The sequence below is a fragment of the Nilaparvata lugens genome, chromosome 5, assembly GCF_014356525.2.
Source record: "Nilaparvata lugens isolate BPH chromosome 5, ASM1435652v1, whole genome shotgun sequence".
NCBI classification, from domain to species: domain Eukaryota; kingdom Metazoa; phylum Arthropoda; class Insecta; order Hemiptera; family Delphacidae; genus Nilaparvata; species Nilaparvata lugens.
The window spans coordinates 49,172,861-49,197,601 of record NC_052508.1 but is presented as its reverse complement, the minus strand read 5'-3'; the positions used below and the strand labels follow the sequence as shown (position 1 = coordinate 49,197,601).

Genomic DNA, 24,741 nt, shown 5'->3' with positions numbered 1-24,741 from the left:
TATTACTACATTGTTATTGGAAATGTCTATTTCCTTACAAGAACCTTAGAAAGTCCCGTGATAGATATTATACTGAGGTCTTCAGCATTGGTAAATTTATTAATATGATGTAAAATAGCACAATAATATTGTGTAATGATATATTTCCAAGAAAAACTATGCAGGTGAACTTCACATGTCACTTTACCTTCAAATCTGCTGGCGGACTGGAGAGGGAAATACAGCAAAGAGATTCAATGGAAACGGTCTGTGTCATCATTCCTTATAAATAACCCATATTATCAATGTTGACAGTTTAAAATGAATCTTATTACTATAGAATGAAAACTTATTGAAAGAGTTGCTTTCAATAAATCATACAATTATCTCTGAGATAAATAGAAGGACAATCTTACATGATCTTTTGTGATGTTGTCGATGGCGATAGGAAGGAAGAGTCCGGCTATCGTTCCGACTCCATTTGACATTCCCATCAGAATACTGGCGTACCTTGGAGCTATGTCCAGATGGTTGACATTGAAACCTGCCAATAGGTAATACTAATGATATTATACTGTTCATCCATAGTACTAGTATGCATTTTTTATAATACGAATTTGTACTTACAATTATCTATAGTTTAATATACCAACTGTAGCAATGTGAATGTGGAATAACTAAGTGTGTACATGATGAAGTGGGTGTAGTTCCACAAAGTAATGGCAAGAGCACGTTTTTTCAGACGGCAACCCAATCAACCAGTCGGTGAGCTTCACACGCCCTGCCGACTCTAAATAACGCCGTCTGAAATCACCTGAAGAACGCTAATAAGGTCTGACCCTTAGCAACCTAAATTTTTTCAGAGAGTTCAATATCTTGATTTTCAATATTTCCGGTTTTTTAAGAATGGAATTAGGATTAAAAAGATAAACAATATGATCCATTGCATACTCCTGATAACGAACAACCTGAGTCTATTAGCCTAAGCCTATAGCCTTTACAGTATAGTTCATCATATTTCTTCATAGGCTACAATTTGGTAACAGTGCGGCCTTAGAAAAGGATAAAGCTATCTGCTAAGTCTGGTGACAGACAAGGACAGCAAACCAATATCAATCAGGCTCTGTTTATTTTGCTACGAATTTATTTTGTTCTCTGTTTATATTTGTTATGAATTCTAAAAAAAAATGTAAATAATATAATCTTGAGAAATTGAACGCCTATTACTCATTTCACCCAGCTTACATTTCATATCACAGACATCAAAGTCACAGTTTCAATATTCTCAATTGATTGTAATCTAGGTTGCAATGAATTTTGTTTATTGAATCCCTATGAAGTATTTCCTTATCAAATGCACGGCAATACACAGCTAATAATAGTAGCGTATACTAGTAGTCCTATTATTGAAAAATGCCAATTTACAATATTCAAATTTGTAAAATTGTTAGACATCACCTAGTAGCTTCCAGAAATTATAGAAAAATTATAAAATTATAGAATATTTCCAAAGAGTTCACACCTATATTAGGCTTATTATATTAGGCATATTATAGCTGCCCATATCTCACACATGGGTTTTCATTTTTAAGGGTTTTCATCTATATGAGTTTTCTGAAAGTGTTTCAATGTTGTTTCAAGACAAGTTAATATTTTTGATAATTCCTTCAGGAGTTTTTGCTTAATATGTCAATCTAATTTCGCTCTATTGGTATTCTTGAATTTTTCAACATTCCATTAACAATTTTCTTTATCGTTTTTGGTTCCCAGGATTTCAAACAAACCAACAAATAAACCAATAAAGTAAACAAAATCCAAACCCTCACCAGATATAGCAAACCCGCTAAACGCGACACCACAGGTTAGCGCGAGGTTAGCGGTGACAGCGGAGTGCGCATGCGCGACAACCAGAAAGAAGACAGCCTCCATGCCGAAGCCGCCGCAGTTGAAGAGTTTGCGCACATTGGTGGTGGTGAGGATGCCGCGCTTGCGCACGTGGTCGGCCAACATGCCGCCCAGCGGCACGATCACTGTCATCAGCAGGTGAGGCAATGCGCCCACAAATCCCGTCTGCAACGTACATCACAAATACTCATCATGAACTAGAAATAAAAAATATAATTTAATGATCACAATAATGACATTGAGAATAGGTTTTTATGACCACAAAGCCAGTCTGCAACACACAATATAAATAATCATCAACTGGAATTAAAAAAAAATATGATCATAAGAATGGAATTGAGAATCAATTTTTATGACCACAAAGCCCATCTGTGGCATTTATGGTTTTATTTTTGGTTTAAACGATACATCAGCAGTTAGTTATTGGCCCTAAACCCGGAATGAAACACAGTATAATTAAATGCGACCATGCCTCCATGTAAGAATAGATTAGCATTAAATGGATGAAGCGTAGGATGATGCTCTGTCGAATGATTTAGGATATATATATATAGAATATCGGATAGATTAGGATAGCAACACCAATATCTATCAAATACTGCCGTTATAGCGTGGACCTCACTATAGTATTCAACAAAAAATAACCTTTTACACCATCAAGTCCATATATTTGACCGTGTAATGGAGTAATCTTGCAGGCAAACCTCCTGTTAGTCATATTTTTATCTCAATGATTTTGCCTACAGCCTCACCTCAGCAATCTGCAGATGAAAGACATCGCGCAGATAGGACGCCTGGAAGAGCACGAGCAGATAGAAGTTCCAGGAGCGACAGAAGTTGGCGACAATGATGGCGTAGACGGGCATGGAGGTGCTGAATGCCCGCCACGGTGTGGTGGCCATAGTGGGCATGGCCTGCTGCGTCGAGGTGCCGAGCGACGCCTCTATGTACTGCAGCTCACGGGCCGAGATGGTCGGGTGCTTGGCCGGCTTCTCGAACGTCAGCCACAGCCACGACAGGTACCACAGGATGCCCACCACGCCTGAGTGCACCAAAAAAGGTTCAATGCATTTATTAACAAAAAAGGTTGAGATTGAAGCGATGTTCATTAAAAAAAATATTTGGTCAGAAAAGTTCAAATGTATCAGAGAAGAATAATTTGAAATGAAGAATAATAAATTAATTTTATTTAATGATAATACATTCAAAGTTAGGATTTTAAATTCCTCTCTACCACTTAACATGATCAATTTATATTACTAATTGTGGTTTTAGCACTTGAATGACCAACGGCGATGATTATTATAACTCTATGGCGTATACAGACGGAGATATGCATGCAGACGAGAGCAGACATATTGAGATGAACGGAAGTTCACAGAGAAGTAAAATATTTTTTACTTTGTGGTGCGTTGCAGCATTCGAACACCAGAGGAGGGATTTTTCTCAGTCTGTCTGTAGGTGTTCCCCTTTAAAGTGTGAGTGCACAGTCGTTCCTATTTCTGCGTTCTTGGAAAGTGAATAGGCCTACATGATAGCCATCATGTAAAGTTGATTACTGAGTTGGTACAAAAATACATGCTTATCATATCATTAAATTTACACTGAAGACACAATACTAACTTTGTGTCTGATGGTATGTATCACTCTGTATGCTCTGGTCTGGTGATATATTCTTTTCTTCAATTTTTCTAGCTCCAAATAAGAAATTCAACTGGAACAATATTCAACCGCCACCATTTGTCCACAGAAAGAACGTGAACTGCAGAGCAAGAATCGTTTGACCGCTCTCTGTGCGCACACACCTTTAAGTTAACTCTATAATAAAAGTTATAACAATTGGAAATCTATCTTCACAATGAAACTTTCAAACTCATATTGTAATGATGTAACTCATGAATGGAATAATGAGAATGAAAATTTCCAACAACACCAAGAATAGGTATGTTTCAATATTTGAAATCCACTTTTCAAGCTCTTCAAAAGATTTATTTCAATACAGGACAATCAACGATACTTCTAATTTTTATGAATGGTAAAGTTTATTGTGAATGGTAATGGTCCAATAGTTTGGAGTTAACACTCTTATTCAACGGTAAGGCGTGTCCTTTTGAAACTAAGTTTTATTTCAAACTGGATTAGATTTGTATCCTGTCTCATTAGTCTTAATGTGGTTCATTTTGAGTTTATGCCACCAGCTAATTGAATTTCGTTCAAGCTTTGACTGTGCAAACGTCCCTAAGATTTGGGATCGATGAAGCATTTTTGTAGGTACTGACCATAGAAGTAGAAAGGCGCGCGCCAACTGATGCTGCCAGTGAGTATGCCGGAGAGAGGCATTCCGAACACAACTCCCGCGTACGAGCCGCAGAACGCAATGGTGGCCAGTCGAGAGCGCTCTAGCGGCGGCGCCCAGAACCGCCAGATGCCGTGACATGCCGGGTATGTCACACCCTGTTATAGAATATTTGGTTAATTATTACATTATGTAAATCAAATGTTTCATAAAGTAAAAATACATTGTATGGATTTACTAGATAGTTTAAGACCATTGATTAATGAAACAAGATCTACTTTGTCTCCTCGTAAGGTGGGTACAGACTTAAGCGCCATGAAGACGCTTTTCATTTGAATAATTTTCATTTTTGATTCTACGTAGTGATTCTACGCTTATCATATCTGTACCATACTTATTTGTCTCTTTCCTGTATAGGGCTACTTGTAATATAAATATAAAGAAAATAAAAATCTCAGTACCCTTTTTTTATTTTTATTTTCTTTATATTTATCTGTACCATACTATTTCTGTAAGATACAGATATAATCAGCTGATGAAAAGTGAAATGCGCGTGTTTGTGGCGCTCCAGTCTGTAGGCCTACGCAGCTTTATAGAAACAAGATGTGTCCTTTTTCTCACCTCTATGTCCAATGACTGGAATGATATAATTGTATAAGTGGTTGTCAATGGTTTCTTTGAGAACTCGATACCTACGTTATGTAGGTTTACCATAGTACCATAATGGTTTAGTTCATCTTATTAATAATGAGATTACTAAGTACTCAATCTTATTTCACTCTTCCAAAAACGGGCTATTTATCAAATATCCCACTCCTACTTTATCATTCATTATTTATCCATTATTGAAGGTTCATAATATTATTGAGTGTAATAATTATATAAAAACTACTTGATTTTGATGTTGTCTTCTTCCTCTTGCCTTCAAGGATTTGGTATATTTGCCTTTTTTGATGAACAATAATTGATCAATATACAGTACGGTATAGTATGTTGTAATGACAATTTGACTAAAGGCTATAAATAGATTATTTGTAATGATTGTTATTGTAATCAAAAATTATTGATTACTATTGTAATCAACAATATTATTGATTACATTTTTTTATTTACTCCACGTTTCCAATAACACTAAATTTTTAGATAGCAGGAACAAAGTAAATTCTAATGAAATTAATATAAATAATAGGAGAATCTGTAACAATAATTGAAATAAAGAGTATTTTGGAGAAAGCACGGCAATATATGTATCTTCACAGTTTCACAGTTTGACTCTGTTTCCCAAATCAGAAATTCGAGATGAGAAGAAATTTATACATTCTACTTCATTATTCATAGTAATTTAAATCTATCCAACAATCGCTTAACCGTGTACCCAAATCACATCGCCCGATTCTCATTCGGAGCAACAAAACCGGCGTTGACAAGTGGCTTAGAGTGAACGATTCTGCAAAGATCAGTGGACAGGCTCTAATGCGGGCAAATGGCAGGAGGGAATCAGCGAGTCGATTTGAGTGATGGGTTCAAAGCCATTGATGCTCACTGGCTGGAAGAAGCGGATAAAATAATACATGAAACCGACGAGGGAAGGAATGAGGAAGAAGGACAATATAAATGGGTGAGGGAGGAAGAAAGATAACGATGGTGGAGGGAGGGGAGTATGTGATGATGTTATCCGCGGATAAAGCGCTGTGATTGTGCTTCCTCTATCCTTTCCTATCCCGTCTTCCTCTTCTTTATTCTCCGGCATTCTATCGTGACAAAACATTTTTCGGAAATAAATCCGAACCCGGTCTCGAATATTGTGCCGTTACAATGGAGGGATGAGGGTGCAAAGCTACGAGCTGCCTGAGGGAGAGAGCATCGTAAATTGACTGACACAAGAATAGCTGGATGATTTTATTGAGTTGTTGGAAAATATTGATAGACTGTATTGGAAACAAATTTTAACATGTTTTACATCAGGCAAGGACTTGCACTTCTATTCATTCTATACACATTATATTTCTGGAGAATATAAATGCTATTCTGCAGAAAACTCAACAGTCAAAGTAAATTGGATACCGTCAAGTGAATGTTGGTGGTTAAACTCACTATATATAAATAGTACAAGTAAAGTAGAATGAATGAAGCAGAATATGTAAAGTAGAATGCATTAGGCATCATCGCCGAATTTCTAATGGATATATCCCAATTGATTCTATTCATAATATTAAAGGGAAGTATCGTTGAATAGTTTCGGGAGACCTCAACCAGTTTTGTAGGTTTATGAATTATTTTCTATCACCAGCACTGTTTATTAGTTTTTTCAGATCTGAATGTGGATCTTACCTCTACTAGACCCTGCATAACGCGAATTATGATGAGAAATTCTGGCACACTAGTTGCAGCCGGAACTAGAAGATTCAGGAAGGAAGATATCGCTATTGCTGTTCCGAATATTCTGCAAAACAATTATAGACATTGATGAAGATTCCTCAAGTGCTCAAATAATAATATTGATTAAACTATACTAGGAGTACAAGCCTACCTTAATGAGTACAATACCATTGATGAATTACCAATTGCACAGAGCAATACAATTTGATTTCATATTACACCTAATATGAATAGTCCAATCTAATTGATACTTAGATTTATGACTCTTTTGATTGGAAAAATGAAAGTAATATTAACTTATTCACAATATTAATCTACTGCAGAAAATTTCGAGATTACACTATTAAGTTTTCTAGAATGAAATTGTAAAAGAAAGTTACGGCTATAATAATAAAAGTCCAAACGAAGTGACTGTTCTACAACTACAACTACCATTGCAAACTGATTCAAGAATTTGCGTCGTTTGCTTATCCCCACTTGAATGCAAGGTTGCAAAACAGTTGCGCGCGCAACTGATTTGTGAGTGGTTTGCAACGGTAGTTATGAAACAGCCACACCGTGTGCACTGAGCCTCACTTTAATGAGAATCCGAATAGAAGTGTCATATGTCATGATAAAGATCATAAGTTATCTCATATAACTAAGATAGCATAAGGATATCTTCTTAGTTCTTATGCCATCTTTTTCCTATGGTTATATGTAGTAATTGCAAGGATATTACCTATTTGCAGGGTACTTTGAAGCTAGGAATCCACCAGGCACCTGAGTGAGCAGGTAGCCCCAGAAGAAAGAGGAGTCGACTGCGCTCTCCACGGCTACCGACCAGTTGAATCTCACGTCCTGCAAATTCCCACAACTCATTTTCAATTGAATAAGCCTACTTTACTTCACACTCTTAAAACCTACACCTCAAAGTCCACCCTCTACCCTTGCTCCATTTAATTCTAAGAGTATACAAAGTCCGTTTTCAGAATATGTCGAAACTGTACCAGTCGTATCTCTTGTCGTATGACGCCACATTCAAAACTATATCAACTGAATCTCATGTTCTGAGAAAATTGAGTACTCTTTAGAATAAATTATTTGAACAAAAATTTACATCATGAGTAGAGTCACGATGTACCAAAGAATTTTCATACTAAGAATTATTGTAGTTGACTAAAATTTACATGAAAACTTCAAAAAATTTTGAGAAATTTGCACAAATTAAACCAATGTATCTAAAGAAATCGTATTCAATGTAAGTTGAATATTAAGCTATGTGACTATGAAATCATTATACTTACGTCATCATCATCGTCATCACCAGATGGTGCATGTGTGGTTGTTTCTGATGAGTTACTGCTGGTTACTTGATCCTTTGTATTCCATCCATCAAATTAATTGCAGCGTGAGCAGAAAGTTATTTATTGAACAGTCATTCAACTTTGTATTGCAGCTATCTGTGAAAACTCCTGTCATAAATTTGAATGAAATAATATTGTGATTAAGTGATATATCAATAGTCCCCACCAATTTTTACGTACTTTTAGCAAAACCAAACACTGTAAATATGATTACTAGTATAAAATAATAGTGTGATGGTGTTAACATTATCTTCTATATATATAAAAGCGAAATGGCACTCACTCACTGACTGACTGACTGACTCACTCACTCACTCACTCACTCACTCACTCACTCACTCGCAGAACTAAAAATCTACCGGACCAAAAACGTTCAAATTTGGTAGGTATGTTCAGTTGGCCCTTTAGAGGCGCACTAAGAAATCTTTTGGCAATATTTTAACTCTAAGGGTTGTTTTTAAGGGTTTAAAGTTCGTCTTTTAGCATGTATATTCTTCTTCTCCCAATCTCTTAATTATCATTGGAATTTCCATATCATATGTTACTATAGAACTATAATCTAGATAGAGTACCTCTTCGAAACAGTTGTTAACTGGCAACTACATTAATAATTTTTTGGTCAGGTTGGCATTAAGTTGAGTTGACTTTGTTAGGTTGGCACCAAGTTGAAGATTTAAATGCATTTATCGCGGAAAAATTGATTGGGCACTGCTACTTCAATCCTGGGAATATTATATTACTAGCCGACAGGCTCCCTTCGCTCGCAATACCCCGTTGAGCAAGACGTTTAGTCTGGACCCCCGACTGGATTCTCCTAACATATGATAAAAAATGCTCAAATGAAAAATGCAGGCGAGCGAAGCGAGCCTGCTGTTCTCATTCCTGAACGATCCAGACGGTGGTCCAGGGGGCGGAGCCCCCTGGCTAGACGGATATGGCGAGCGAAGCGAGCCTGACGGCTAGTATTATCTATATAATAAGAGAGAGTAGGGTTGTGTTTGTTCGTGTGTTTGTTTGTTCGTTTGTTCGCATCAAAACATGTCAAATTGTGGATTGCATACCGGAAAAACGGGAATGATTTAGATCTCCTAATTTTGAATATATATTCTAAAAATATCAATTTCGTGCACCTGGAAGCCCAAATTTCATTTTTCCTTCTAGATTTTTCAGAATTAATGTTCAAACTTCATTGATAGTACATACGATTTCATAAAAAAATCACCAAATCATATGGTCGGAATCAAAAATTTTTATTAGTCTATATTAAAGAACTGGATTATACACGTATACAGGTGTAAAGTAGTATAGGAAAATTATGTTTGACGCATTCAATAATTATGTTTTAATAATATGATACATGATTCCTATACAGGATTTCCAGAGAAAAAATATGGTGAAAACCGCACATCGATATTTCAAACCTTTCAAAATTTATTCTCATTCATTTCCTTTGTTATAGTATAGAAGATAATAGGTAAATGGATGATATATCCATCTATCTTTCATCTTCTATTCTATAATAGTGGAAAGGACTGGCTTAAACACGTATACACACGTGTAGAGGATAGGGGAATTATGTTTTACGCATCATCACGTCTGAACTACTGGACTGATTTACTTGAAATGCTGCTTATAAATTCTTAATCAACCGAGGATTCTTATAGGCCTATTTTCAATTCTTCTGGATTTCATTACGCCAAGTTTTAAAATAGACCCTTGCGAAGCACGGGTACCTGCTAGTTTGTAATAAATAGATGAGATGAATTCACAAATAGTTCCCCTCTTTCCACATTTTTGGATCCACTGTACATCGATTAGATCATTCATCAAGATTGGATCTTATTTTCAATCATCAAATCATAACGATAATACTGAATAATATGAGAGGTTTCTATCTGATTGTACTTGAGAATTAGGTTTCAAATTATGAAGAAAAAGGAGTCAGTTAAAACATATTTGTACGATCTCTGTGATTATTATGAAAGGCTGTAGATAAATAAAGACAGTAACTCACCGGTCTCCTCTCGAAGCGTAATTTTGCCATTCCCATGTTACACCTCATTCCAAATGATATTATGAAACCTGTCAAAACAGAATCCAAATACTATTGAGTTAATAAAAGTGATAATAAGCCTACTATAATTTAGTATGTAGTATGTAGAAGATCTTAAAGGTCTTGCACTTACTGAAAGTCCCATATAGGTCTTGAATAGGTACAATATAAATGAGCAGTAAAGTTTAGGTATTTTTATTAAGATGCCATGATTGTAAAATTATATTGGGAACTTGATGCAAAGTTTCTCTTTTAACGTTTCTCCCAGATAAATTCTCTTTTCTCCCAGATGAAGTCATTTTTTCGAAAGTGACTATTCTCAACTTATCTAGAAAGGGCTATTCACATGTAACATCTAGCCTGGCAATTTCTTATCGAACACAATGAATATAAAGGAGGTAAGGTAATTGGATCGGGCTCAAAAAAATCCACAGAATAAATATTTGAAAAAACACTTCTTTCGCATGGGCTACTTTTTAAATTAATAAAACAAAATAGAAAATCTTAAAGCACCCTTTATTTAAAGAAAAAACTTTAAAATAGTTCAACAACTAGTTTCGGTGATCACACCATCGTCAGGTTATAAAACTATAACCTGTTGAACTATTTCAAAGTTTTTCTAAAAATAAAGGGTACTTTAAGATTTTTTATATTGTTTTATTAAATATTTGAAATATATATTTGAATATAGACAGTTTCACGGAGATTCAATCAAATTTAACGACCATAAGATGATGATGGAAGCTAGATGGATTTCTCTAGGAAAAATGATAGATGAATCTGATGACATTGTGATGAGGTCGTTTTACGGTTGTTTAATTCAATTGTATCTATCTCACCCTTATTTTTATTGAAGTTTTTAATAGGGGTTCAAGTTTCATAAAACAAGGTTCAGTTGTTATACCATTACATTAACAATCACTAGTATGCGGTCAAGTTGAATAGAGAATATCTAATAAAATAGAAAGACCGCCTGTATTTTCCCTAGAGAGCGAAGTTAGGGCACAGTCGGCCCTTTCTGCCACTCATCTATGAAGCCACATTTGATGATGAATCTATTGATGGTGTAACAACGGAATACAACAATGGATATAGATTTTCTATTCATCATGTAGAATGTACAGTATTTTCAAGGACTACACAATATCTTCAATATGAACTATAGTAGCCCACCCTTTTACTTATGTTATTTTTTTCTATTTCAACTAAGTATTTTGCATTAGTTCAGATATTTATCCATTACAGGGCAAATTATCATCCCGACTTCTACATGGAAATTTAATGACTCGATAATAATATTGTTGTGAAATATGAACTGGTGTCGTACCTACGCAAGTGAGCAGTGCGACCGTGTATCGCTTGGTGAGACAGGGAAGCTCCGGCTTGATGTATTTGTCGATGTGGCGGAGGGGGGGTCGCTCGGGTTCCGGCAGGGAGTCGGGGGTACCGGCTCCCCTCCCCCCTCCCATCTCATCTGCCCCGCCATAGTAGCCCTTCCTGGAATACAGTTAATATAATACTATACTATGGCCCAGCTGCTAAAACATATGTTAAATTTTAATCGTGATTAATTTCAAGATAACCAATCGAAGGAAGAAAAGAAGGCTTTTGAAAAGAAGGCTTCTCTGATTGGTTCTCGTGAAATTAATCACGATTAAAATTTAACCGGTTTTTGTGTAACTGGCACTTTATAATATACATAGACTCAGATAATATTGGATAGAGCTACTTGTAGTTGTCAACAACACTTCGGATAACTACTTTCTTCATGTAATTCGGGTAGTTTCGGTTGTCGAACCATTATATTTTTATCAATCTCCAGTGATCTCTTAGAATACTATGCTATTCGAGAGTTAACTCTAGAAATATTTGGATTTTCTAGATCAAACTTAAAAATAACAAGTTAATTGTGAATTAATGATTGAACTGGCAATCGATAATCGTGTAAAAGTTTCGATTAATTTCTAGAATTCAAGTAAATTAGTGGCAGTAACAGCTTCAAATCGTTCTATGAAACCTATTGGGTATCCACCACTGAATCACATTCTGCACTACAAAGGAACTTGAAATATGATCAATGACACATAGACGTATCCAGTCAGATCAATATTATAACTCTACAGCTGTAAGGATACCTATCATTCAGATAAAATATTTTTATGAAGGGGTTGTGGTGCAGGTATTATTCTTTTGTACTTAGTTTCACTGTATTTGAAAAATGTTCGTCCAGCCCCTACTTACCCCACGGATTCCTGGTGTTGTAAGTCTTTGTTAGGTAACTCAAATTCCTCATATTCGATATTTCTGGAAATAAAAATAATATACATTAGATAATGATACATTAATAATAGGCTACCTAAATGAATTCAAGCAGCCAGTGATTGGGAGATAGATGATAGGATTGCATTATAATTTAATTATGAATATCCATTCAAATCAAATTGACAAAGATTGTCGATTCAATAATACTTTTCGACGTAGAGCCAATTTGATAAATGCTTAACAACATTCAACCCTCAAAACCTGAAAGTAATGCGAGGGAAGGAACAAGTATGTTTTCAGAAAAACCAATAAGGGCTACGGTTGATAATAGTCAGCTGGCTGGTTGAGACAACTTCATTTGGGAGACATAAAGTTGAATTTAGTACTGCGTTGAGTGTTTTTGGGGTCCTTTTAATGAATAATAAAGTTGAGTCTTTAAACTGCAACTTGAAAGTGACACAAACAACTTTTATTACTAAGCTCTAAGCTCCAGCAAACATTCTTCCACGCCACTACAAATTTGCTCCCACTTGAAACTCAATCAGTAGCAGGCTGGTGGTCTAGCAATGTTGGAGCGGTGGTAAGACCACAGATTTTCCTTCCACGACTTATATTTCTGCGTTTTCTCAGCTTTTTCGAAAAGAAAAAGTGTACAAATTGAGTATAAAATTTAAGCTGAAAAGTGAAAATGTTGTGATAGAAGGATTTTGGATATTCGCCCAGAATCAACGGTTTGTCAGCATTTTTCTGCGTTTACTCAGCTTTTCAAGACAAATGAACAAGAAATGTTCAAATTCAGTAGAGAAGTTAAGCTGAGGTGTAAGAATATTGCAATAGAAGGACTTTGTAATAATGCTAAGGACATGCCTAAAATCGGCTGTTTTCATATCAAGTATTCAGAACGCTTATTTCTCTATAATGATTATTGAGTTTTATTCTATAGCAATTTTTCAACTTTTTGGAATCACTTCTAACTTCCAACTCATATAAAATAATGAAGCATTAATATAACAATATCCCTCCACATTGGAATAATTAAACGTTAATTCCGTCAAGCCTCGTTGCCTTCCTATTCTTAAAAATGTTCAATTTCAATTTCAATTAATTTATTTCAATACACATCTCATTAAATACAAAATTCATAGATATTTTAATCCCTCTAGCTTTTAGCTATTTGAGAGATCAATGCAATTCTCAATTCGTTCAATGTCAACTGATCTATCAAAGTATTACATTCTTATCATGGAGTATTATTAATATTTTTAATGTTTATAATGATTTTGTATCTATTGTTTTGAGCTGATCGTCACTGGTGGTATGACTCAGGTTGTAGGGTTGGGTTGTGGTGGGGGTGGGTAGATGAGGGGTTGATCGAAAGTGGGTAGAGGGGTAAGTTCTGTTTGACATGAGCTGCATAAGAGGATTAGAGTGGCAGGTAATGGCTCCATTACTGAGGCTGCCATTCTGGTTGCTTTGTGCTTCCGTCAACTTGGTCATTAGCATTGCAATGATGAGGCTTTCTGCCCAATTAATAGGCTTATGTTGTCGACGTTTTTCAAAGGCCTTGCTCTCATAATATTGGAACCTTCTCGAATTTCAATCGGCTTCTCTTCTCTTGATCACTTGCTCCTCTGTCTTTCGTTATCTCTCTTCTCCTATGAAATATTTATCAATATTTCCTCTTCCTCTTTCGCTTGATCACTTGCTCTTTTGTCTCTCCTTATCTCTCTTTCCCTCTAAAATATACAACAATAGTTTCTCTTCTTCTTTTTATTTTAAGCTTTATAGCTTCATAACTGAAATCTCAATATATCTAGATAAAATATTAATCCACGCTCTCGGTCACTTGCAGTCTTGTCTTTCGTTCTCTCTCTTCTCGCAAACTATTAATTTATCCAGCTTTTCCATCCTGTTTTGCGTTTAAGCTTGTTAGCTCCCATAACTCAAATCCCAATTTCTAAATGATATATAACTCTTTTTTCCATGACCTGTTTATATTATTTATTGTTTTTTATGTGTGAGTTGTGAAAACATTGTTTGTTGCCATTGATATTGGTTCAGTTTTTATCAGGTTAGTAGATATTCGTTACTTTTACTATAGCTTATCAAAACTTATACAGGATAATATTTATTAATTTATCCTACATTTTTTCAGCCACATTCAATGTATGGTGAGGAACTTCGTCAGCTTCAAATGTGTTTGGCCATGGAAAGAACATGGATTTAAGAAAGGTTCATAATGAATGAAGGTTTGTATGCTCTTCCTCCTCTACCCTCTGATTGAACGTAAAAAACGGCAAGTATAGAGAAGTAGAGTCTAAACACGTAAACGCTTCAATAAATGAATAATCACCACCAATACTTTTTAAGAGATTATAAACTCTAATTTCATGATTGCAATTTCCAATACAGAGGCTGGTACTATTGGAACGAGAGAATGAAAAAAATCAGTTGGTTGTGCTTGAACGCTAGAGTGAGAGAGGGCTATTGACATGATGGCTCTGCCCTGCACCCAAGGGAGTCCTATTCGAGAGACCACCTCCTCCACTCGAGAGGTGTCTGAGAGTTGGTACTGACATCAAGAGCTAACCGAAACGAGACCCCATTCACCCCTCACCCCTCACCACCTCTCACTACTCTTACGGCCAATTACTTCCCTTCTCTTCTCTCATCCCTTGCATTCTCACCTTATTTCTCTTATTCTTGGTTATCCCTGTTTCTCTCCAATTTTATCCATATTCCCATCTTACAGTGGAACTGTTTATTTTTATCAGTGTTCTCTTATCATATTCGTCTTCTTATCTTGCTCCTCTATCCCTTTCATTTTCATTATTTCTCTATCAATTTATTTTCCTCCTACTATATAGTCTTATTTTCATTGTCTTATTTTTCTCATACTTATCTGACGGTCTAGAGCTCTGCAATCCAGTCATTTCAATACTAGTTAGTTTTTTCAACATTCCTTCTTCTTAGCTTTAACTTCGTCGGCTTCTACTCCCTTTCCTATCTTTATTTTTAAAAATCATACTGAACTTCTTCTCATCTACTCTATTAATTCCTTCTTAGTCCTTTGCCTTATTCCTGATATTTCTTATCTTTCCTGATATTCCTGTTCATACTGCTTTTTTTCATTGTCTTATTTTATAATCCTCTTCTTGAAACCTTCTTTTCCCTCCATTATCTACTTTTCTCTCTCTTCCTCATTTTACCCCTTCTTCACCCTTTCTTATCTTTAGTTCTATTTTCTGAAAAAAATTTCACCTGCCCTATTTTCTAATCTTTCCTCTTGTATAATAAAGGCAGATTCCCACATATTCATATCAGTGAACGTGCCTGGTAAAGTGAGAATATTATTCCCATATACGTTTTAATAGGACTATTCATAGGAATAGTCGGCTGGGCTGAGTGGGAACAGTCCCTTTAGAACTCAAGTGAAATATATTTTCTCTGTACCAACACTGACTCTGATATGTGATACTATGTTTATACTGATATGTGCGAATCATCCTCCATTCTCTTCTTCTTTCTTCCATCCTCTTCATTTCATTCTCTCTCGGCTTCCATTTTTCAACATTAATAATCATTCTCTAACTTTCTTCCCGTCCACCCCCTACTCCTCCCACATCCATCATCCCTCCTTCTTCTCTTTCCTGTCGCTCTCCTCACCTTCAATCCAACCATCTTTCTCTGAGGAGCGCTTCACAACTTTCCCAATTCTCAAATGCATTCAGACCGATGCACAGGCACTCACTCCTTCACTCCTTCACTCCTTCACTCCTTCACTCCTTCACTCCTTCACTCCTTCACTCCTTCAGACCCGTCACCTTTTCAATTATCCATTCGGCTTCATTCATCCTTCAATTATCAGCCTCCTCCTCTTTCTTCTCCTTCTCCTCATTCAACTCTCCCTCCTCCTCCACCAATTCCTTCATGTCCTCATCTACTCACTCACCTCCTTCTTCTTTTCTCCTCCTACCTCTCCTTTCCTTCTCATTTCATTCAACTCTACCCTCTTTGTCTAATGAGCCGTCATCTGCGGTTGTTGGAGGGATCGTCTCCGCACTGCGACAATACACACTCTTCACTCCTCCTAACATCATAATTATAATTATTGTTGGTGGAGTCGACGACACTCTTCAATCACACACAATTAGTACTCGAACTTCTCCGTTCAAAGTTGGGAGAAAAGTAATGAAAAAGGTCTTTTAGTTTTGATTAGGAGTGATATCCTTACAAAGCTTGGTTGATGCTCTCAAAATAATAATGATGAAGAAGATCTGTGTTCTGTCGTATGGATAATTATGTACGAGCAGATGTGGAACCAAATTACGCATGAACTTGAAAAATGAATTAGATAGGTGATTTGAATGCTGTGAATTTATTGAATCAAAAATGAAGTCCGAAAAAAATCACTCAAATACTATAATATTACCAAGATATTCAAGTCATACTCTGGGAATCATGGATGCCATTTTCCATGATCTTTAGTTTGGTCAACTACATCAGAAGCTAAAAATGTTGACTATCTGGAAAAATGTTGACCAAGTTTTAAACTACTTGTTTCGCCATTGACTCCATTTGCAAAAGTGAGATGTATGCAATGTTTCTAGATTGTTAATATCTACATTTGAATTTTTGTAGAGTTTTTCTCAGCTTCCATCTAGCGTGAATTAATTGGTCTAGGCTGGACTGTGAAATACGCAAATTGTAGAATTAGCGGTTCAGGTTCGCTTGTAAATAAAAGGCTGTTAATCAACAGTGAAGCTGATAAAATATTAAAACTCATAACAGTTTTGAAAATGTTTTTCATATGGTTCTGTTATGTAAGAGGGCTAGTAAAAAGGTAATAGAGGTCACCATAATTCTCTGCTGAAAGAACATTGTTTAAATACAGACAGAATAATTTAGAATTATTTGAAAAAAATTGGAACAAAACAGTTTTGTCATTCTAAAATGGTCATGTATCACAAGGAAGCTGTAGTCTCATGATTGGTCAAACCTGGGTGATATAATAAACCGTAGTTTACGGTCCACCTAACATTAGTACCCACCAATAGAAATACAAAAGTGTTACGTGACATGTGTTTCTCATTGATCCAATGAGTAATGCATAAAGTACGAATTTATATTCCTTCTCCAATAAGGCAATATCAGTACTAAATATTCCAAGTCCAACTCGATTCTGTAGCTGAGAATTTTGACTGAACTAGAAGGAATCGTTTCAGTAATGGGTCCAGTACAATAAAAATGTACATTTGTAGAACGACTTAGAGAAATATATAATTGTAATTGTACTGTAGAAATGTGTGCATGTAATTGAAAGGAGAAGACACTTGACTTCATCTGGGATATTACTTGTACTATATTGTAAAAATGTGCGAGTGTGGAATACCTGTCAGACGAAAGGGCGAGAAAAAACATCTTCAAAGTGTGTTTATGTGCTCCATTACTGGAGAAGGGAGTCTGGAAGCTCTTTGGGTCCAGTCACACTGGGTCAGGAGAGGCATTCTATCTTATCGATTACCACAAGCTCACCACTGAAAGTGAGCACAAGTCTTCTTGTCATATTCTCAAATCATCTTCTTGTCATTAGGTTTGTGTTCCTCTCCTCCACTAACATTAGACTCTATCTTATCCATCAGTCTATTCATTGTGCATAAATTTATATTTTCAATGATATATTTTTATTGCCTGAATACAGTCTTAGTTCACGGAGGCCAAAGCCCACACAGAGCTAGCCCATACACCATTAGGTATGGTATGGTAGAGTCTGTGTTTTATTCTTTATTTCTCCCTAAATCTCAGTTTCTTTAATCTATGTTTCATATCATAATAGAATAAATTACATTACTCAATTGATATGTTTGGTTTGCATTAATAATTTATTAATTCATCTTTCAATTTCATCACCTCAACCCCCAAGGTTTTTCAAACATCATTCTTTCGAACATGAAACATCCTCTCACGTTAGTGTTGTCTCTTCTTCAAGCCACGGTTTCAGGAAATATTTATAATTTTTCAAATCATTTCTGCACTCATCGTAATTTAGATCCCCTACTTCCTTTTTCCCTTCATCTGTCCTTCCATTGATAATTTAGAGCCACTTCTTTGATAATATTAATACTATACTCTTACATGACATTTGTTCCTCAACACTTTTCCTCTTCCGATTGCGGTCTCTTCTCTCTGTTCTGACCCCAAAAGTAATTACTATTTCATGGCTTTTTCGACAACCCTTTCACTTTCCCTGGAGACTCTTCTGGTGTGATTACTTCACATGTGGCGAGCAATTACCGCAATTGCTGTTTGTGGTCCACATCCATTAATCTTCCACCCCCGGCAAACAAATTATTATTGAGATCTGGATAGCTTCTTCCCACTACAACCTTCTGATTATTTGATAATATCCTTTCCAGAGCATGCATGCATACATTAGATTCTGGTTTTTCTGGTGTTTCAAATTATTGACAACCGTCATTCCAGATGTATATTTTTTGTAAAATCGATTTCAGAGACTTCAATTCAAATTATAATTCATTGTAGATCAAAAAATATAGTATCATGGATCAATAGAAAAAGTTAATCATCCTCAAACTTTCTCAGGAAGGAGGACAACATTGAGCTCAAGAGATGATGATAAGACTATGTAATAACATATTGTATGTAATCTCAGATTGATTTTTAAATAAATCTCGTCACAAGAATTAAAAAATGGAAAACTCTAGAAACTCTCGGTAAACTCTAGAAAGCCTAAACATCCTAGATTAATTATTAGACTGTAGTTCATGCAATTGAAGAAATCACGCATCACTTTAAATTTCAAGTTAGATTCTCACATATCAGTATCAGTGAACGTATCCGGTACAGTGAAAATATAATGCCAAAGAGTTCAAATTGGATTATTCCCACTCAGCCCAGCCGAGCGAGTATGGATAGTCCTATTAGATTCTATGGGTATAATATTCTCACTGTACTGGAAACGTTCAAGATGCTGATAATAAAATACTATTGTGTGGGATTTCAGCTTCAGTAAAAAACTCCATATTTTTTATAAATGTGGAGTTGACGCAAACTGAACTCCCAACACTAATACACTAAAAGATAGCAATCTCTAATAATGACTTTCTTTTCAGTCTTCATTTCACTTGGTAATATTTCACGAAATTAATGACCAACTTCCCCTCCAACGATCATCACCACATCAATGACTGTACTATACGAGCGATTGTTATTGAAATGGCAGTGACTTGGATTGACAAGGACGATGATAGGATGGGCTGGAGATCGTATTTCTGTGCGCCATGAAATATGTAACAAGTCCCGATGGAGTCATAACTTACGGGTTAACAATGTATCGAACCAAGCCAGGCTTTTGTCACCCCTCATCAAATAACAAGCAACGCCTAAAAAGGCGCCGATTTTATTCTACAAGTCTTCCTTCTTCTGTTTTCTATCTTTCTCTCTTCCTCTTAGTCTATTTCACACCATTCTCATCTTTCTCTTCCTCCCCTTTCGTTTTTTAGCTTCTTTGCATAATTTCCGCTCTCTTTTTCTTAATTATTTTTCTTCTTCACAACTTTCCCCTATAATTTTCTTCTCACCCGCTTTCTCTTTTTGTCCTTTCTGATTATTGTTACTTATCATTTTTGTCTTCTCATGTTCAGTTTTACATACCTCAGGATTCTCTTCCTTTTCCAACTTCCTCCCTTTTATCAGCTTTCTGTTTGTTCACTCCCCGATTACCTATTACATGGGAAACCATAGTCGGCTAGGTATTTTTCCTCTTTTCTTTCTTTTCTGCACACCCCACCATGAACCTTGTTTTTGTGTTTTATTAGAAATTTATTTGATTGTAATTTTTTGTATTTTGATTTATTTTATGTACAGTATATTGTGTTGAATTGAATAAAATTATTGATTGATTGATTGATTATTCCTAGTCCTTTTCTTTCGTTCTCTTTTCTTCTCACTACTCCACTGACAACTATTTTAATTTGTTCTTCTCTTCCTCGTTTCTGTTTCATTTTCACCTGATACTCTGCTCCCCACCTTCTTTGTTTCCTTTTTTCTTCTGCCTACTTTATATTTCATACCTTCATTAACCCTGTTATTCCTTTGCTCCTTCTACTTGTTAATTTATAATATTTTCTACTCTCTACTTGTCATTTTTTATTTGTAGATTATCTTCAATCTTCTTTCATGCTTCTTCCTTCTTCTTCTGCTTACTATAAATTATTCCTTCATTTATTCTGCTATCCCTTTGCGGCTTCTACTTGTTTTATTTCCAATATTTTTCACTCTCTACTTTTCAGTTTTTCTCTGTAGATAATTTGCAGTCCTCCTCAAAACAATATCTTTTTTTGTGATTTACTAACCCTTATTCTCCATTCCTCTCCTTATTCTTTTTCTTATCTCATAATCTTCACATACCTCCTCATATTTCATTTAACTTTTTCCCATTCTTCAACACTGCTTTCTTCTTTCTCCCTCGCTCATGATTCTCATTTCTTCTTGTTCTACGTTCTCCTTTCTTTCTTTATCTCTCCCTCTTTCACTCTGTCTTATAATTTGCCCCATTGCCCTTTTTTCTTCATTTAACCTTTATTTTACTCTTCTCCTTCAACTTCTTGTTCACAATATCTTCTTGCTCTTTCCCTTTTACTGAACTCATTCTCCACCCAGCTGAGGGGCTATTAGCCGGAAAGGCGACAGTGCGTTGAATGTTGCATGAGGCCGAAATGGTGAAAGCAAACGAGAGAAAGGCAGCACCGTATAGAAACAGGCCATATGGCCCACAATAACAGGGCTGAGCTGAAGGGCTTTGGAAAACGATAGCCCAGATTGTTAGAGCAAGCAATAGAGTACGCCTGAAATATTGCCACTCATCCTCATCGAAAATGCTATCTTATCTTCCTGGATTCGGTTACTGCTCAACGTGGAAAGGATTCAGCTGATAGAGAAGTTGATGTCTTTTGAAGCCATGGTCTTATAAATAGAATTGCTTGTGAGACGATTCAAGTATTGTGTCGAAATAAACAATATGAAAATGATGTTGCATTATTCAACTTTTTTTGACCGAGCGAAGAGAGGTCTAAGATTCAAGTCGACGGTTTGGAATTTCTCTTAATGTTTATAGGTTGCGCATTTACGGCGAGACGCGGTAATAGATTTCCATGAAATTTGACAGGTATGTTCCTTTTTAAATTGCGCGTCGACGTATATACAAGGTTTTTGGAAATTTTGCATTTTAAGGATAATACAAATGGAAAAGGAGTCTCCTTTGAACGCCAATATTACCGTAAAAATCAGACTAGAATAATTCATCATAAATCATCTGTCTAGTGGTCTGTAATACTACTCATTCAAAAACATCGAACATCTTGAAAATGTATCTTTCCATCAACGTTATAGACAGTTGCAGCCAGACCTGATAACAGCGCTCACACTCACATTCCGGGACGACACGTCACGGTACGATAGGACAGAAAGCTCATGTTTATTCAGGATTTTTTCTAGACATTTTAAATTGATAAATTATTTATTAATTTTTGAGAAAACATAACAACAGGTCAATAAAACTTACTGAGCGTGAGGTCTACTGTTCACAGAACTACTAGTTTTATTTCATTTAACCGCTTTTGTATTCAAGTGTGTGAATAGAGGATAAATCTAGTTTGAGAGGCTTTTAAACACAGTTCTCGCTTGCTTGCTTTCATGTGTTTGGTTATCGCTTTCAACATGCATAATAAACGTTCCTATATCAGCATCTATCACCTGAGCTTCAGATGATTGCAATCTCCAACTACAAATGCTAGTAAACTGTCAAACTTCAACTAAGAACTATCTAGAGGCAATGATTTATTTTATTCAATTCATGGATATTGGAGTGTATTGCTCACATCATTATAGCTGATAACGAAGTTGATGACTTTTGGATCAATAGTCTCATAGATAAATGCAATTATTTGTAAAAAAATAATTGAAGTATTGTTTCGAAATGGACAATATGGAAACGGTCATCGTTACATCATTACATTGTAATCACAGATCTAATCTTACTTACTGTTTACTTAGTCTATGATTGTAATTGATAAAGTCCAATACTTGCAAATCATGAATCCATAAATGCAATTGCGTGTACAAGAGCGAATAATACGTACATGGTGAGTGGAGCCAAAATACGCCAGTACATACATGCTCAGATTTAATTGTTCTTTCACATGATGTTTGACTTTTCATCATTACTCAATGATAACCAGAGACAAACAAATAGTCTGGCTCTGGCTCTTACGCTTGTTCTTTCTCTATGATGTTAACCACTTGATGTTAAGTTGTATAGGGTAGAAATGGTGGATTTGCATAATTTTGAAAAACCTTTAAAAATGATTTTTTTAAAATTTGTTGCACCAAGACCAGAAATCCCGCGCGACTACTCAGTTTATTAAGAATTTTGTTGTCTTCAATTTTGTGGCGAATGCTGGAAATTCAGAGGTTTTCGAAATAAAAAGGAATATTTGAAAAAGTCTCAAGATTTGAGGGTTTTGGGGGTTTTTAGGGGTGGAGCCACAGCCTGGCATGTAAGCAAATTTGAGATTTGAATTCAGCGCCCTAAAATACATGTAAAACCGACCAAAAAAATTCGTTTGGGGCTGTTTCCTGAAAAACTACCATTTGACTGGACTATTATATTGTTTTAAATGTAGGCTTCACAGTACATAAATAAGCTGTACCCCACATGGTTCAACTTGATACTATAGTTTCAAAATAGATATTACAATCGTTAATGTCTCTTATTGACCATTTGAAATTGGTTCTACAAGTCAGTCAGTGCTATTCGTAATTCTTCAAATACATTTTGTAATCTGTAAGCTTATCTTCTTTTCCAATTTCATTTTTCATCAATTTCTATACACTTACAGTCAAGAGTCAATATCAGTCATCACAGGTCAGGGCAGTCATTATTCTGATTGGAAAATACGCTTCAATTCTTCAAGAGATTTGGAGTATGTAAATTTGATTATGTATCCCTTAATCTTCGCTCTCTATTCTATCTCTTATGAAGCAACTTTTTTCAAAACAACTAACAACTTGACTTTCACGCAGTTTTATTTCTATTTCGTGAAAGGTTTATAACAATGATTTCAATATTTGTAGATGATAATACACAGTAGCTTCTAGAATTTTCATACAAGCTAATTACATTGTAGTTTGATTATCAAGGCATCAATTCAATAACAATCAGATGAATTAAAGACTAAACAGTTATTATTCCCACTGTAAATTTATTATAACTTACAAATTCTAATTATGTAGTAGGTTTATTTATTTATTTAGCGTTTGGCAGATACACAACACATATAAAGCTCATGAGCCTTAAATGTCTACTTATTCACTGTATCCAATTTATTCGAGATGTTTGATAGTTTCTGCTAGTTTCTGGAGAACATAAGTTCGTCCGACCGCCATTATTTGCTAGTCCATTTAGCGTTGACAAATGTGCACTATTTGGAGGCGAACTAACGTTCTACATATTGAATTATGCAAACTGATTGCTAGAACAATTTTGAGGTTGAAGAGGGTTGAAATTGAAACTTTCAAATTTCACAAAAGAAAACTTTCTTCACCATTACAAAGGTCCAAAAGTGTTTCAAATTGTAAATTATTACATAGAAACAATCCGAATATAGAATTTCTGTTTGAAATCTGCGCCCAAAAAATAGGGTATATTTGCACCAATTTGTATGTCATATGGGTCAATGGTCTTCAAAATTTCCAATTCATACATTAATTTCTTCATTCATTAATTGAATTCATTTAATCTCTCTACAAGAGATGACTGACCGGGAGAGAAAAGCTAAGGATACTCCTTGTACTATTTCTCTCCTAAATTTAGATTACATTTTGAAAGTTTGAAATAAGGTTATGATTCCACTCTTCTGAAATGTAGTCCATTTCCACTTAAAAACAACAAGAAACTAAGAATTTTAAATTTTGACAACCAATTGTCTCGAAAAAACTTATATAGTCACAGTAGCTCAATTATCAAACGATACATTCCTTAACGATCAACATCCAAGAAGGTCAAATTGTTATAATTGCCATTGTCAACCACAATGCTCACCTTTTAAATTATTGTAGGTTAACCAATTCTCACACAAAACCATCACTTGGAATAATCTACAAAGATTCCATTTCAAACAACGAAATAGACGATTAACACTAAAAAATTCAAATATATGTCAGTTATTGATCAGAATTACATTACATGAAAATATTAATTAGCATTGAGTCAAGTAACAAAACGTGATGCAGTGCAGCCACATTTTATTCACAAATTTCATAACTTTCATGAATGGAATCTACATGTAGTACTACTGAATATGCTAATTTGGACATTTTATTATTCAGTATCTTAACACTTACATGCATCAAATAGGTACTAAAAAGGGAATATTCTAAAGGTGTTTGAGACCCTGAGAGGATTACTGACCTAGTGAGTATGCGAGAGAAACGCGACGTGA

The 24,741-nt window shown here is 35.4% G+C and overlaps 1 protein-coding gene across 2 annotated transcripts in view; it reads right to left on the bottom strand.

Moving 5' to 3' along the window:
- LOC111043828 (vesicular glutamate transporter 1-like) overlaps positions 1-24,741 on the bottom strand; it is a 120,313-nt gene that overhangs the window by 14,068 nt on the left and 81,504 nt on the right. For both annotated transcript variants that reach the window (XM_039428521.1, XM_039428522.1), the window contains exons 3-12: positions 12,200-12,262; positions 11,286-11,455; positions 9,920-9,987; positions 7,846-7,917; positions 7,281-7,399; positions 6,512-6,623; positions 4,164-4,338; positions 2,637-2,926; positions 1,806-2,049; positions 396-523 (exon numbers count right to left, since the gene is read on the bottom strand). In XM_039428521.1, the coding sequence (XP_039284455.1) occupies positions 396-523; positions 1,806-2,049; positions 2,637-2,926; positions 4,164-4,338; positions 6,512-6,623; positions 7,281-7,399; positions 7,846-7,917; positions 9,920-9,987; positions 11,286-11,455; positions 12,200-12,262 (1,441 nt within the window). The remainder of the gene's footprint in view (positions 1-395; positions 524-1,805; positions 2,050-2,636; positions 2,927-4,163; positions 4,339-6,511; positions 6,624-7,280; positions 7,400-7,845; positions 7,918-9,919; positions 9,988-11,285; positions 11,456-12,199; positions 12,263-24,741) is intronic.